The sequence below is a fragment of the Mustela erminea genome, chromosome 9 (assembly GCF_009829155.1).
Source record: "Mustela erminea isolate mMusErm1 chromosome 9, mMusErm1.Pri, whole genome shotgun sequence".
Classification (NCBI taxonomy): domain Eukaryota; kingdom Metazoa; phylum Chordata; class Mammalia; order Carnivora; family Mustelidae; genus Mustela; species Mustela erminea.
Window position 1 is genome coordinate 14169272 of NC_045622.1, and position 15614 is coordinate 14184885.

The following is a 15614-nucleotide window of genomic DNA, read 5'->3' on the forward strand; positions in this document are numbered from 1 at the left end:
CAGGAAGGGGATGGGCAGGAAAGGGACCTAGGGAGGGACAACACAGATCTGGACAGCTGTGGGGGTCTGGCCCATGGAGAAATGATGGACCTTGGGATGGGGCGCCCAACAGGTAGGTGAGAAGCACATATCAGGGATCAGGGTGGCCTTGGAAGCAGGGTCCTAGAAGCAGGGCTTAGAATAGGGACCAAACCAGAGATCCACTTGCAAGAATGTGAGAAAACTCAGACCTTGAGAAACTGAGGTCCAGGTGCATCTACCAAAGTGAGCTGGGGAGCTGAGAGCCAGTGGGGCTGGGTCTGCTGCAGAGTCAAGGGCAAGAACTCTGAGCATGTCCCCCCTCCAGGTGAGATGGCTCTGAGGTCTGACCAGAGCCCAGCCTTGGGAACTTGGGACAGAAATGGGGTTGGAGGCAGCCTTCTGCAGAGGGGCCAGGCAGTAGTTTCAGAGTATCTCCCCCACTTCCCTGCCTGTCGAGAATAGTACTAGGCTTCTGAGGGTTCGCCAGTAACTCTAGGGAAGCAGGAGAGGCCAAAATATGGCAAGTTACAAATTGAACAGACATGTCACCAGAGCCCCTGGCCTAGCTGGGGTGAGGCTGTTCTCAGGCCGGGCGAGGGTGGGGGGTGGGAACCAGCTCCAGCTCCTCCCACCAGGCTTCACCCTTATCTGCAGAAGCTGGGTCCTCCCAGCATGGGGCCCTCAGGCCTGTTTGGGTCTTGGATCAGTAACTTACCAGGGGGTCACCTCCCTCCTTTGGGGCAATGACCAGCCTTATTTAACCTACCTCATGGACTGCTTTAAGGATTCAAGCAGAAAATCTGTGGAAGAATTTTGCCCGCTGTAAAACACTGCACAAATATTTGCCGCCATTGATAAAAATACAAAAAAATAGGTCCTGGGAGCTCCACTGGCAAGAAAGGCAACATGAGGGGCACCTGGGTGGCTCAGTGGGTTAAGGCCTCTGCCTTCGGCTCAGGTCGTGATCCCAGGGTTCTGGGATCGAGCTCCGCATGAGGCTCTCTGCTCGGCGGTGAGCCTGCTTCCCCCCCTCTCTCTTTCTGTCTGCCTCTCTGCCTACTTGTGATCTCTGTCAAATAAATAAATAAAATCTTTTAAAAAAAAAAAAAAGAAAGGCAACATGACAGGCCTCTGGATGCACTGGGGTCCATGAGGACCCCCCAGTCTCAGCAGGCCTTCTAAATATAGCTCTGTATCTCCATTCCTTCGCTGCTTTGCCTGGAATAGCAGTCTGGGTTCCCCCACTTGCTCTGGGCCCAGATGAAACCTTGGAGTGCTGTGGGGAGTCCCCAGGTTGGGTGAGGTGCTCAACCACTGCTAGATAAGAGGATCAGTGCCCTGCCCCCCACTCCCTATAGGGCAGGGAGCCTGGAAGGAGAATCCTTGCTGTGTGCAGCAAGCTAAGAACCTGCAGGCCCAGAAGGAGAATGTGATTAGCATATTATCTCTGTACCTCCAGCCGGGAGCCTGGGGAGTGGTGGAGGCTCCCCCACCCCTGCAGACACAGGAGCACACCCACCTGTGTGGGATGAGGAGGAGGGGTGCTGACAGCTCTCACAGGCTGCCAAGGCCACCCCCCAATTTGGTGCCTCTACCCGGGGGGAGTCTGCCTGGAGTCTCCACCCAGAGCCCAGACAACTCATCCCATGACTGCCCTTGAGGAGCAGGAGTGCAGGCGAGGCTGAGGCACTCCTCCAGCAACAGGAGTCCCAGGCCCTTTCTGTGCTCTGAGTGTGAACGCCCTCTCCCACCTCCCCCACAGCCCTCTTGCAATGAACCCTGGGTGCCAATGACAGCCCTGGGAAATACGAAAATAAGATCTGTTGGCTCTAGAAGGCATGAGTCAGAGTTCGGCCGCAACCAATGCCATCAGCAGCTTCTCTCCCCTGGCCACCGATGGAAGCTAGACAGGGAGCAGGTGGGCTGAGAAGGATTTGTGGTAGAAACCCAGAGCAGGCTCTTTCACTCCACTTCCCAGCTTAGGATCCTGTGTGCCCCTGCCTCCCAGGTGGGACCAAAGCAGCCACCACCAGCTGGCTAGAGCCTCTGTCTGCACAGCCAGAGACTACAGGGACCCCTCTTTTCTTTTTTTAAAGATTTTATTTATTTATTTGACAGAAAGAGAGACAGACAGTGAGAGAGGGAATACAAACAGGGGGAGTGGGAGAGGGAAAAGCGGGCTTCCTGCAGAGCAGGGAGCCCGATGCAGACTCGATCCCAGGACCCTGGGATCATGACCCGAGCCGAAGGCAGACACGTAATGATTGAGCCACCCAAGCACCCCAGGGACCCCTCTTTTCTTTACCCCCTAGCAATCCCCTCCTTCCCTATCTTCCTGTGGTTCCCTGCCAGCCCCAGGCCTCCTGGAATGCTGGTCCAATCTGTCTTCTAAACCTCTTTTCAGCCAGCCTTGAGGACAGACGCTGGCCCTCCCATCACCACCTCTTCTGCTTATCTGCCTTTGTTCTTTGCAGTCCTAGGCATATACTCATGCTGGCCCTTGATTTTCCCTTACTGATCCAAGATTAAGGGACAGAGTAAGCACCTCATGCTGCAAAACCAGCCCTGTGTCCTGCCATCTCAAGGATCCTGGCCGTAGGTGTGGGCAACTCCCATGGGGAGGACCCCAGGCCAGCAGAGCCTCCCAGAGAGGCCAGTCTGGCTGAGTCACTGGTTCTAGCATCTGGCCCTAGCCATGCGCGTCCAGAGATGGGACTCCCTGCACCAGCTTCTTGGTCGCAGATACACACTGCCCACGTTCAGTGGGGATGACTCAGGCTGCACTGGGTCTGGGCTTAGAGCCCAGCAGCACCCCGCCCCCAGCTCCCTCAAGAAGAGAAGGGTGACAAGACCAGGCTTCTGGCCTCTGACAGCTTTCTGCAAACCCCAGATCTGGGACTGTCTTCCTATCTATGAAGCGGAGGAAAGAATGCCCATCTCCCAAGACTGTGGGCAGCATCAGATGAAGCATTCACCTAAAGCATTTAGCAGAGTCTGGTAAGTGCTCATCCTGTAAGTGGCATTTCTTGCTACTATTATGCCAACATATTGATTTTTTTAATAGTAAATTATCCCAGGGATCAGCGTGGCAAGGGCCCACCCCAGGTTGTCTTCTATCTGGCATCAGTATCCCATGGAAGCCAAATCAGTGACTATCTACCAAATGAACACACAATCCAATCAAGAGAAGTGGAAGGGTGGGAGGGACAATGTCTCCTATGCTCCAAAAAGGCCCCACAAACCACATGAGGCCTCCACTAGGATACCTCTCCATAAGACACCTGCTGGCACTCTGCCCACTCCGCCCCAGGCCCTGGCCTCTGACCTGGGCTTGCCTGGATCTAGGCAGCTTGCCTCCTCCCCTCCACATCCGGAATCCCCCTTTTGAGGAAGCTTTCTCTGCCCAGATGCATGAGTGTCACTGACTAAGCCAGAGTCAGGCCCCTATTCTCTGGGCCTCTGGAATGCTATTTCTCTCCCTATTATGAGTTAACCTCAGAAAACCAACCCTAACTACGCAGAGGTTTCCCTGCGCCTGCAGCCCACGGCCTGGCTGCTGGTGGGCAAGCGTGCCGCTCACCATGCAGAGTCTGACAGTGATAAAGCACTTCCGCCCCACCCATCGCCTCGGTCTTGGTTTAGGATGGCCTAGTCCTTCCCCCTGAATTGTAAGGTCCTGTGTGACCACCTATCCCGTGGGCTTTCAATTCTGTTCCGTCACAGCAAAAAGCGAATCAGGAGAAGCAGCCAGAGCTACAACATCAAGGCAGGCACACCCTCAGTTCAGGGGGGCCTGGACCACTGGTCAGCCTGGCTCCTTTCCAGACCCTGCTTGAGGGCCCCCTGCCCCAGCAGCAGCAAAGCTGACTCTGCCTCTGACCTTTTTCTGCAGCCCAGCTGGGTGTCAGGAATGGAGGCAGGAAGTTTGCTAGGTCTCTGGTGCAGCCCAGCTCCAGCCCCTTCGACTGCAATCAGGAAATGGGGCAGATGGGTGGGGAAGAAGGAAGGTGAGGGAATGCTTCCTCCAAGCAGGTCTCGTGCCCCTGGCCCCCTCTGCCTCCCCCACATCCCTGAGCTTCTGCCTCCTCATGCCCACTCTCTGTTTTCCTGTCATGGGTCTCAATTCTACTCTTTCTTTCAGAGGGTGATTCTCTAGATAACCTCGCTTCTCTCCTATTTTCTGTCTCTCGTCTCTCTCAGCATCATTTTTCTGTCTTTATTTCTAAACCTACTCCATTCTCTTAAGTCTTTTTTTTTCCTTTGGTCCACCTCTACCTCTCTTCTTTTTCCTTAAAGAAAAACACTAAAATGGGAGAAGATAGCCACTAGCCTCCAATTAGCATCACATGCCCTGTCCCCTCAACCGTTGTGCACACAGAGCCCAGGATCCCGCCAGAGGGGCACGCTGGTGGTTCCAGGTGCCACCTTCAGAGGCACCACTGAATAACAATTGCTTGCCTTCTCCACATCAAGCCCCACATGGACTCTGAGAGAAGCACATCCTGACCTGGGGCAGCATGGGAATTTCAACTCAGAAATGACCAGACCAGGATAGAATGAACTATTTTTGTGCTCGAGCATGGGCCCCCATGGAGCCTTGGTGATCCAACACCCGTCCCTGCCTTGGCATCTGCACAGCACCCACACCCCATCCTGCCCCACCCTGTGCCACCCCTGCCCTCCACTTGCTTATCTTAGTACCCAAAGATGAGAACAAGAACACACCCGGCCTCATCAGACTTTCCCAATGACTTTGGCCTGAACTCCCGTGAGTAAGGAGCCTGATCACAACCCAAGATGGCTCAGAGGAGGAAGAAAACAAGGGGTACCCATATTTTGGGTGGTTCCCAGAAGTACAATATGGGGAGTAGTCTGGATCTGATCCCTGGAAAGGCAACAAGACTGAAGGGAAGACACCACTGATGCCTTTAGTAACTCATTTCATTTCCTTGGAGCACTCCCTCACTGCGGCCCCACCAGGGGAAGGGACAACTGCAGCCCAAGACCTCCAGAAGCCCGATCTGGTAGGAGGACTCTACCCAAGGCTCTCACTGGCAACTCTGACTCAACTTGCTCAAATTCAGACTCATCTCCTTCCCCCAAACCCACCTGTTGCTTCCATCCCATCGCCACCATGGTAAATGCCAGCCCTACCTGCTCAGCCACTCAAGAGAATGGAGACTCACCTTGGATCCTCCCCTGCCTTGTTTGCCAAATGTATTAGTCCCCTGAGTCTAATTCATATGTAAAATTGCTCTTTCCTCTCCTATCCCCCTAACCTAGGTTCAGGACCTCATCCCCCCTCACCTGGACTTCTGCAAAAGTCCTATTATTCTCTGTACCCCAGTCTCTCTCTCCACGACTGCCAGGGAGGAGCCTCTGAAATTATCAGAGCATAATCCTCGCGCTTAAAAACTTCCACTGGCTCCTGACTGCCTGCAGCGAGGATGTCCAAACCTCTTTCATCACTGTCTGTAATCAAACAAATGTTGGTACCCAACCCTAACATATGTATTTTTATTTATGTGGATATTACGTTTCCTTGTACCACCATCGTTATATGGTAGGACATGGAAATACCTGGCATATGGTGTATCTGAAAAATAATAAACCTTTAGAGAAAGAATATTACTGATATCAGATTTGAATCTATGTTGTAAAACTACCTTGGTAATTTTGAATATTTCTGTTCAGCTTAATTGACTACCATTGGATTGTTACCATTTTTAACTCAAGATGGAAAGATAACGAGGAGTCCTTTAGGAGTGGGGGAGAGCAACCACCTTGCCATGTTCTTGCTATCTGCTTGTGCTTGCTTTACCCACCCTCTCTCCAGCTCCCAAGTGTCTTTCCACTTGCTAAGACCTTACCCATTGTGGGAGGGTCAATCTAGTTAAAGCCAGAGAAGATCACCCACAAATCCCCTGCAGAAACAGGTGTACATATGTTGCAATGCACTAAAGCTGAATGACAATGTGAGACACCCCTGACGGTTTCATGGAGCCCCTCAGACCCTCTGTGCCACAGGCAACATATGTGACACAGGGGCTAAGTGCAGGCACCAGGGTCAACACATACAGTAAACATTAGAGAAGCTCAAATTTTTAAGTTTAAAGACTACACATAAACAGAGGTCTGGGTATTTTTTTTTCTCCTATCCCAATGGATCCTCTTGCATAATCCCAGGGCTCAAGAACCCTAGCTTTGGGAACTCCTAGTGTGTACATAGGGTCTGTGTCCAAACTCCTCATTCTGTGTGCAGATCCCACAAAAGAAGATGTCTTGTAAATTTCTCCTATTCGAGGTCATGTATTATTTATGCTCCCAGGCCCAGCACAAGGCTGGCATGGAGCAGGTGCTCAGTAAATATCTGTGGAATTAAGAGCTGGCTCCCCAAACACACTCAGCCTCCTCTCTGTGCTGTGAGGGTTCTTTTCCCCCTTAGGGCCCCTACTTCTCCACCTGAGCAAGTCCTGTTCATCCTCATAAGCTCAGTGCAAATGTTACCTCCTCTGAGGAGGCTGCCCTGACCTCTGGCTCTGCTTGCTCTTTCAGTGCACACATACCAGGAGATCAGAGTACAATGTCTGGGCCAGGGCACCCCCAACCCCCATGCCACCCCCCACCAAAGAGCTACAGAGGCAAGGAAGACACTTCATCCATCTGTATGTCCTCAGCACCCTGTACATGGTCAGTAAGCATCTGATGAATCAGATACACAAAGCCAGGAATGACGTCAAGGGATGGTCTGGGCTGGAGACTATCAGGCTCAAGAACTTTGGTTCAGGGTCACAGGCAGGGAGAGGATGAAGGCCATGTGAGATGGTATGAGGGGCACCCAGGACCATGTCTACATGTTGAAATTTATGAAGTGCTGCCCACTGATGGCCTTTCAGGCTATATATGAAGTCTTCTTGGAGGAGAAGCAGGGCCCCAGGTGTGGAAGTGAGCCCCCAGCACATAACAGCACTGCCTTGGCACCCCCACGGAGCCTGAGTAGCCCCAAGGAGCCAACCCGCCTCTCCCCAAGCATCACTCTGCGGCCAAAAGCACTCAGTCAAGCAGGAGGCACCAGCATTATCAATAAATGATCATCCATGGAATTTGGCAAGGCCTGGACAAAGACAATCTAAAAGCATTCCCTCTTTCAATGGGGTCAACCCAATGAACTCATCAGTTAATGGCCCGCCATCAACACCAGCACCTACAGAGAACCTCAGCCGCCCCCAAGCTCTCCCTCAGTGGGTCCTTTGGGGTCTGTATCTGCATAACTCCAGCACTGCCCAGCAACCTGCACCTACTTGCGTGCCAAGTCAGTCTGCCTAGTACAGGCTGTGGGGTGATGGACCAGTTAGCTCTGTTCCCACAGCCATCGTGGGAACAGAGAGAGACTGAGTCCGCAAGGCTATTTAGGACAGCAGCAGTTATGGTGCACACGGCAGGGAGCACCAGACAAAACAGAGTGGGAAGTCAGAGACAACGTTCTTCTCCCTTTTCTTTATCCTCCCCAGCCCTGTGGACCACACATCGATGAAGGCTTTTTCCATCCTTCCCCTGAACTACTGCCTCTTCCCTGCCTCGGTCCTCTCCCCTGCACTGCTGCCGGAATTGTCTTGCTCTGTGGCAGGAGCCGTGTTTTAAGCTACATTTACCCATCCAATGCTGAAGCACCGTCTGTGCGGCAGATACTGCCCTGGGGCTGCAGAAAGAAAGAAAAGCGTGGTGCCCCCCAGGAAGCCTGGCGCAGGGTCCATACGTACTTCTGGCTGTTTTCACTAGAAAGTCTCTAAGCTGAGACTCGAACTGAACCACCGGTCTTTCTAGTTCACCACCCATCTCCTCCGACCTCCTTCCCTCCCAGCCCACCCTGGCACAAAGACTGGTAGCAAGAAGTCCCAGCACAAAAAGACTGTCGGGGACAGTGAAAGAAACAGTGACCAGGCAAACATGATGACTCAAACATCTTCCACCCATCTGACTCACAGCTCTGGTGGAGAAAATGCCACTTCCCTGCTCATATTTCTCTGTAGGTGGCAGCCTGAGCAAGATCAAATCCTCAACCAAGAGGGCATCCTCACACAAAAGGAGAAAAACCCAGCACCTCCATCCCCACAAGACACAAGCCCAAGGCACCAGGCTTCCATCCAGCCTTCCATCCTTGGGCAGTGTTGTTCTGGCCTGAATGGAAGGCCAAGAGCAAGATCCAGCAATGACCTCACACACCCAGCTGGAGACCACCAGTCCCAGACTGCGAGAAAAAGCCTGTTCCCAATACACGATGGCCACACCACCTCCTACCTTCCCTCCCAGACACCATCACACCACACTATAGAACAGGGCACAGCTGGTGTAGCTGAAGTGGTACAAGGGACTCTGAAAAAAAGCCAGAGCCAAAAAGGAGCTAACAAGGGGGTTTGGCACAATAAATATAATCGAGGTCAAGGGTCAAAATTCCATCTACGCAGGCCATGAGCTGCCAGGATTTAACTGCTCTGTGTGTCTAACCGTCAAGGAGGAGGAAGGAAAGGGCAACTCCAGAGGAAAGAAGAACACAGAGAAGAGAAAGACAAACCTGGAGAACTATCACTACGTTCATGTCCTGGGGCTACAGTGACAAAGGCCCACAAACTAGGTGGCTTAGACAGCGGAGACCTATTGTCCCACAGTTCTGGAGGTCTGAAATCAGGGCGCTGGCAGGGTCAGGCTCGCTCTGAAGCCTCCAAGGAAGGATCCTGCCTTGCCTCGTCCATTTTCTGGTCGTTCCAGGGGTTCCTTGGCTTTGCAGCTGCCCCTTGCCATCTCTGCCCCTCGTCTTTGCGTGGCTCCCCCACCTGAGTCTTCACATGGTCCCTACTCTGTGAGTGTCTCTCTCTGGCTCTTCTCACCAGTCCTGTTGGACGAAGGGCCCATCCTACTCCAACATGACCTAATCTTAACCAATTACAGCTCCAAAGACCTTACTTCCAAATAAACTCTCGGCCTGAGGATTCAGGTGAGAATGAAATCCTAGAGGAGGCTGTTCCACCCGGTGGAGACCTCTACCACCCAGCAGAAAGCTGTCTGGCCCCACTGTCAAAAGAGGGTAGAAGAAAGTACCATGTGAACAGGTTGGGGACTGGTCACTTCCAGGTGGACAACTCAGTAGCCGTAGGACCCTGAACAAGTCAGTCAGCCTCTCTGAACCTCCGTTCTTGGATCAACCGCACAAGGTCATTTTGAAGGTCACATAAGAAAAAGTACTGTTATATAAAGCTCTGTACGGAGACACGGGTGATGTTTCCTTACCAATTCATGCATGTTCTCCCTCAACAGTGCCAGAAAAGACACTGATAACCCTCGCTGCCTCCTTGCTGGACCCACAGATTCTGTGACAATGCCCTCTGCACCTCTGAGGCCTATCACTCTAGTCACCTGTGAGCTCCCTGGGGTAATAGGGAGCTGTCCTGATCACATCAACAAGCATCTGCCAGCATACCTTTGCAGAAAGTCAAAGTTGGATCATTTTGTGATTTACAACTTCTGGATGGCCCCCATAAGTAGCTGGACCAGAGGGAACCGAGGGCGGGGGCAGGGATTGTCCTGTTAAGCCTCTGGCTCACCTTCTCCACTGGTTCAGGCCTCTGATTACACCAGGAACTTGCTTTTGTCTCTTTAGGGATCAGTGTGTAATTCCATCCCTGGAAAGGGGGTAAAAGTAGAGTGCCAGAAATGAGATGTGGGGGCTGGACCTCTCCTGTAACAGTCGTGAGATGCAGAACGAGGCAACAGAATGAGCCCAGCACATGGTGAACAAAACTCAGTGCAGCTCTAAGAACCTAGAAGGAGCTCAGGTACAGGACAGTGCAGCCCTGCCCACGGCAGGTGGAGGGACAACATCTGGGCCCTCAAAATTGTCCCAAGTCCCCATATGCAAGCAGCAACTGGCCCTTTACCTTGATAGGGCTCTGGGGAAGATCAGAACCTCCCCCCACGTACCTGGCCCATGCTCCCAGCCACAGGGGCAGACTGTGCAGCTCTTTTACCCTGCAGGTAACTGAGGCCCAAAAGGGTAAGGGTCCTGCCCTCCCCCACACAACTGGCAGAAGATGGGGCTGGAAGGGGAATTATAAACACACAGTGTGTGACGAAGCATTAAAGAATGAATGACATGTGCAGAATATGTGGCACACAGTAATCCAAAAACACATTCTGAAGGTAATGATTCATTTAACTATAACTGAAATAATTCTCATGTTCACCTTCCTGGAGTATTTCCATGGCACTTACCACGTGCCACATACCAGTAAGCACTCTCCAAATGTTAAGTCACTCGATCCTCACAACAGCCCTAGAAAGTGGGTCTTTTTATTGTCGTCCATTTTACGGATGAGAAAAGTGAGGGAGAAAGAGGTGAATGAATGTGCCCAAGGTGACACAGCCAGCAAGTGACAGAGCCCTTACAGTCCAGGTTAAAGCCATGCATGGTGATTATGCCATGTACAAGATATTGATCCTGAGAATAAAAATGTAGTAAAATGTTCATCTATACAATTTAATTTCTAGTCAGATTCTTAAGAAAAAAAAATCATCCAAGTCCTATATGCTCATGGTCTCAGATCTATAGGACAATTAGGATGAAAGGCAATGTCTCCCCTCCCCACTGCCCTCCCCATTTCTTTTAGCCGCCCGATGCTCCGGGGTGGAGTACGGAGCATCTTCTAGAGAAAGACGGAAAGAAAGGCTGGACTCAGCAATAATCTGAAATTCATTCTTTGCCTAAGTTGAGGAGAGAAAGCCAAATGACAAGGCATTTTTCTGAGACCAATTTCAAATTACACGGGCAATGTGGAAATTGCCCGCAGGGCCCAGGCTGGCCCACACAGAGCTCTGGTGCTATGGGGGCCTGAGTGGCTTTTTGAGGCCTCTGGAGAGCTCTGCAGACCCTCTCCAGGCATGACGCACTACATCTCAGGAAGTAGAAAAGGCCTAGGTGTCCTAGGTTACACAAACCTAGGACCCAGCACTCTCTGCACTCAGTTTCCCCCTCTGTAAATGGAGGTAACGGCAGCACCCACATCCTAGGGTGGCCCTGAAGTCTAACTGAGGTAATGGATTTCTTTGCAGAGGCACAAAAGCCTGCCATGCAGGAACCCATTCCATGTGTCAGCAAGTTTTCACTTCTGTGGCCCTTTGAAGCAAATGTGACCCGTCCTTCTGTCAGATATGCCTGTCTGCCCTCACCCCCTGCTCCCAGCCTAAGTGGAATTCACCCCAGCAAGGGCCGCAAAAGGAAAGTCAGCTCCCACCTGACAGAGATCCACCAGAATCAGGCATTTTCAACATCCCCAGTCTCCCTCCAGTGCAGATAAGTGAAGCTTAAGTCCATGGCTTTGAGGCCTACACCATGTCTTGGGAGAAGGATTGGTTAGCAGTAAAAATCCTCTGCAGAAAGTCAGCGAATCAACAGAGAGCTACACTTGCACACCTCACAGCGAGCCAAGGCGTCCCTTCTGTCCCCACAGATGCATGCCACATTCCCCACATGCCACATTCCAGAGCTGCTGGCTTGGGTGGTACAGGCTGGTGCCAGCACGTGCCTGCCACCTGCGTCCTTCTCCTTGGAACTTCCCAGAAGAGGCCCTAGCAGAAGAGTCTGTCACTGAAACTGAGCTCAAATGACTTGGGCTCAGAGCAAAGAACCAGAGGCTCTGCTGGCTGGAAGGAACTCCAAAGGTTCATCCATGGCAAGCTGCAGTCTAAATTCAGCTCATTCCAGAAATAACAGCCTCTACCCACTCCTGAGCGTGGGAAGAGATCTAGAACAGCATTTCTGAAACTTTGAGGTACATACGAATCACCCAGGGACGCTGGAATACAGATTCTGATTCAGATTCAGTAGGTTGATCAGAGCAAAGGTAGTAATAAGATTTTGCATTTCTAACAAGTTCAAGGTGATACATGGATGCTGGGAGCTCCACAGACACACCCTGAGCAGGAAGGATCTAGAAGGATTGCTGGCCTCAGAAGCTCCATCTTTCATAGGAGAAATGCAGTATGTGGGCAGACTGGGCTAAGACACAAGCTATTTATTTTTTCCAACCACAGTTCTAACCACAGTGACTTTATTTTTTTTTTTTCTGGATTTTATTTATTTATTTATTTATTTATTTGTTTGTTTATTTGAGAGCAAGAGAGAGCATGAACAGTTGGGAAGACTGAGGCAGAAGGAGAAGCAGAATCCCCATGGAGCAGGGAGCCCTAGGCAGGGCTCGACCCCAGGACCCTGAGATCAGGACCTGAGCCGAAGGCAGGCACTTAACCAACTGAACCACCCAGGCATCCCACCACAGTGCCTTTAACACCACAGAAAATTAATTGTTAGGCAGAGGAGCAGGTGGTTGTTGATATGAAGTCCAAGTGTGCAATCAAAACAACTGACAATTTATACACTCTCCTAAAAATGACATTTATATAAGTAAAAATGTCCTGTCCTGGGGTGGAGGGGAATGAAGGAAGAAGGAAGGAACGAAAGAAGGAAATAAAGCGGAGGGTAGTCAATGATGAAAAAGGATCTCTGAACCCCCAAGAGTCTTCTTTCCACCTCCACTGGGACACCTATGTAACTCAGCATGACTGACAGATGCATCGTAGCACCTCCCAGAGGTGTGTGCTCGGCCCGTGTCTCTCATTTCCAAACCCAGGGCACCTAGCACAGGAGCCAGCCCTCGCAGGAGCTCCACAAATGTATTTTTGCCAAACAAATAAGGATAATGGTTCCATTCATGAAGTTTTTATTTTTAGGAGCCAGACGGAGACTATCTCATTTAAACCATGTAACAACCTCATGAGGTCAGTATTGTCATCATCTGCCCTTTACAGAGGAGGAACACAGAGCTCAGGAGGATGGACTAAAATGGCCAGTCACCCAGTCAGTGGCTGGGATGAGAACACAGGACTCCAGGCTCCCAAAGCCCATGCTCCTGACCAAGGGAGAGCCCAGTTTTGTGAGGCCTGACGCTTTTCAAGGGGCCCTTTTTCAGAAAAAGCATACCAAAAACCTGCTGCACAATTTCCAATAACCTATGCCCATGTGGACAAATCAGTGGGAACTTTCTTGGCCTTGGACAGGCTATGCAAGGGAGGCAGAAGCCGGGGGTGAGTGGGCAGTGGAGAGGGATAACCCAGCTCAGGCTGCATTAGCTTCATGGCAAAATTGCCTCTGACCTTGACCCATGTGCTGGAAATGAGAGGGCAAGGAAGAGGAAGAAAGAGGAAGAGACCAGAGGAAAGCAAAAGGAAGGGAGAGGTGGCAGATGCCAGGATGGGACTCTAAAGAGACAGGTGGAAGAGAGAGAGAGTGGTCAGACAAGGGACAGGAGGAGGTTGAGTGGGGAGCTAAGGCTGCCTCTGGGTGAATGGGGGGGCACAGCAGTAGTTCCCGCCTAGCTCCTGAGAGGTGTGAGCCCTCTGTGCCTCCACTTAGAGATCCCACAGCCTCTTTCCAGGCACCGCAGCAGCCCCTGCCACTCCCCAGGCTCCCGGACCCACCTGGGAGCTGGGCCCAGAGCTGAGTCAGAAGGGTGGAGGAATCACCCCTCCAACATGGCCCGCCCAGCAGCACTGTTGTGGGGTGCTCAACACCTGAGTGCCCAGTGAGCTGATTCAAACCTGTGGCACAGAGAAGAACGAAGGCTGGGGAAAGGCTAGTGCAGGGAGGCCCACTGGCTTCTCACTGTCTGACTAGGGGAGTCCTCCTTGAAAGGGAAGCACCTGCCTAGGTCTTTGCAGCCTGTCCCCCGAACTCACCTGTCCTGACATAAGAAGCACTGCACTCAGCCCCAGACTTCTAGCTCTAAAGCCCACTGCCCTAGACAGGGGAAGGGCTGCTGCCACACTGGCTCTAGAGAGCCTCCAGACCCGCCTTGGGGCTCTACTGCTCAGAGACAAGTCCAAGGCCACGCCACACTGAGTAGCTGAGATGGGGCCAACCATCAGTTAAACCTGTCCCCCTTCTGCTCAGACACCACTACAGTCTGCCCTGAGCCATACTTCCCCAGACCACAGACATGGGGCTTCAGACACTTGGGCTGCATCCAACCTATTCACAGGAAGAACCAGATTCAAGTCCCAGCTCTGCCAGAACCTCAGGAAGACTTAGGAGCCAGCCACTTCATGTCCGTGAGCTCAGATTTCCTCACCTGTCCAATGGGAACAGAATGTTTCCTCACGCGGTTGCAGCGGAATTAAAGAGACACCGGGCACAGAGGGGCCAAGACAGGCATCTACTCTGGACTGATCTCCGGGAGGGTTTCAAAGCCAAGGAACTAAAGATCTGAATTGGTTCCGTATCTGACACAAACATACTGTGTGATCTTTGCGTCTCTGGAATTTCGTTTCCTCGCCCACAACATGGAGGACTGGGAGAAGACAGTGACCCGGGTGCCTTCCAGCTCTCTGGTTCTGTGCTTCAAGGTGTCACCTTGTATATCCCCTGGCCAGGAGGGCACCTCGGGTCAAGATATCAAATCTGTAATCACCCGGAAGGATGGGCAAGAGACACTGGGAAGGGGTGCTGGTGGGAGTACTGGGTATGAGCCCCGCACTCGCCAGCTATGCACTGGGGGCCAGGGAAGTGCGTGTAGCTCATCTTCTCCTGTTGCTCCCCACGTGGCAACAAACCAGTTCTGTGGAACACCCCAAACGCCTCCACCTTCCACAACCCTGATCAGAAGCACCCACACACTGAGAAGTCCCACAGCAAGGAGATAGAAAAAAGGAGCCTCCTGCTGTCTTGGGCTGGGTGGAAGTCATTCAGGCGGGAAGGTTGCTTTTGCAACATCTTAGGTGTGTCCCCTGTTCTGAGGCCAAAGGGCCATGAATGACTCCAGGTGTGTGCCAGCCCCTAGTACAGGTGTCAGGTTACAAGATGCATCATCATTCCAGTTTGGCAACTTCACCCGTGTGGTTGTTTTAATCAACTGGCCCCGCTGTCCCCAAATCACTCCTGGAATACAGCAGCGGAGGCGGCTAGGGTGCTAAGGGGAGACGGATACCGGGCATGTGGGACCAAGGCCTCTTCTAGCCAGAGCTGCCCCAGGGCCTCTGACCTGCTGGCCAGCCAGGGCCCGATCCAAGGAGGCCCACGTCCTGACGGGCCACCCACCTCAGTTCCCGCCCAGAGAGAAATCTGGAAGATCACAGAGCCAGCATGGTGAGTGTGGGGGCCCTCTGGTCTGAATTCTGGGGGAGGGCAGATCTCCCATAAAGGGCCCTTCCAGCAGCCTGAGAATTTTGTAACACCTTCCCAATTAAAAAGAGAGGTCATACCGCATCACCCCCACATTCCGGCCCTTACCTATCTCAGTACTCACCTGCCCTCCTCCTCCTCCCTTGGCCAAAAGCCCCTGCCACAGCACCAAGGAAGCTGGGACCCAGAGACCAGGCCTCCCTCTCTGACTACCCTCCTAAATCCTGCCTGCTCTTTCGTCCAAGGTCTCCTAATCTGTTGTCTGGAGGCTGGCACTATTTTGCTAAGGGCAAGGGGCTGTCATGACAGCTCTCTGCCACCTCCTTGGGGAAATGGACTCCTTTTCTTCTTAAAGCAAACAATGGAC

The 15614-nt window shown here is 52.2% G+C and overlaps 2 protein-coding genes across 2 annotated transcripts in view; one reads left to right on the plus strand and one right to left on the minus strand.

Moving 5' to 3' along the window:
* The window catches only part of SMIM35 (small integral membrane protein 35), a 101785-nt gene that overhangs the window by 38691 nt on the left and 47480 nt on the right, over positions 1 to 15614 (minus strand). The gene's annotated exons all lie outside the window — the stretch shown is intronic.
* Positions 14971 to 15614, plus strand: part of TMPRSS4 (transmembrane serine protease 4) — a 34018-nt gene continuing 33374 nt past the window's right edge. The window contains exon 1 of the mRNA XM_032357644.1: positions 14971 to 15211. Within this exon, the coding sequence (XP_032213535.1) occupies positions 15209 to 15211 (3 nt within the window). The 5' untranslated portion in view covers positions 14971 to 15208. The remainder of the gene's footprint in view (positions 15212 to 15614) is intronic.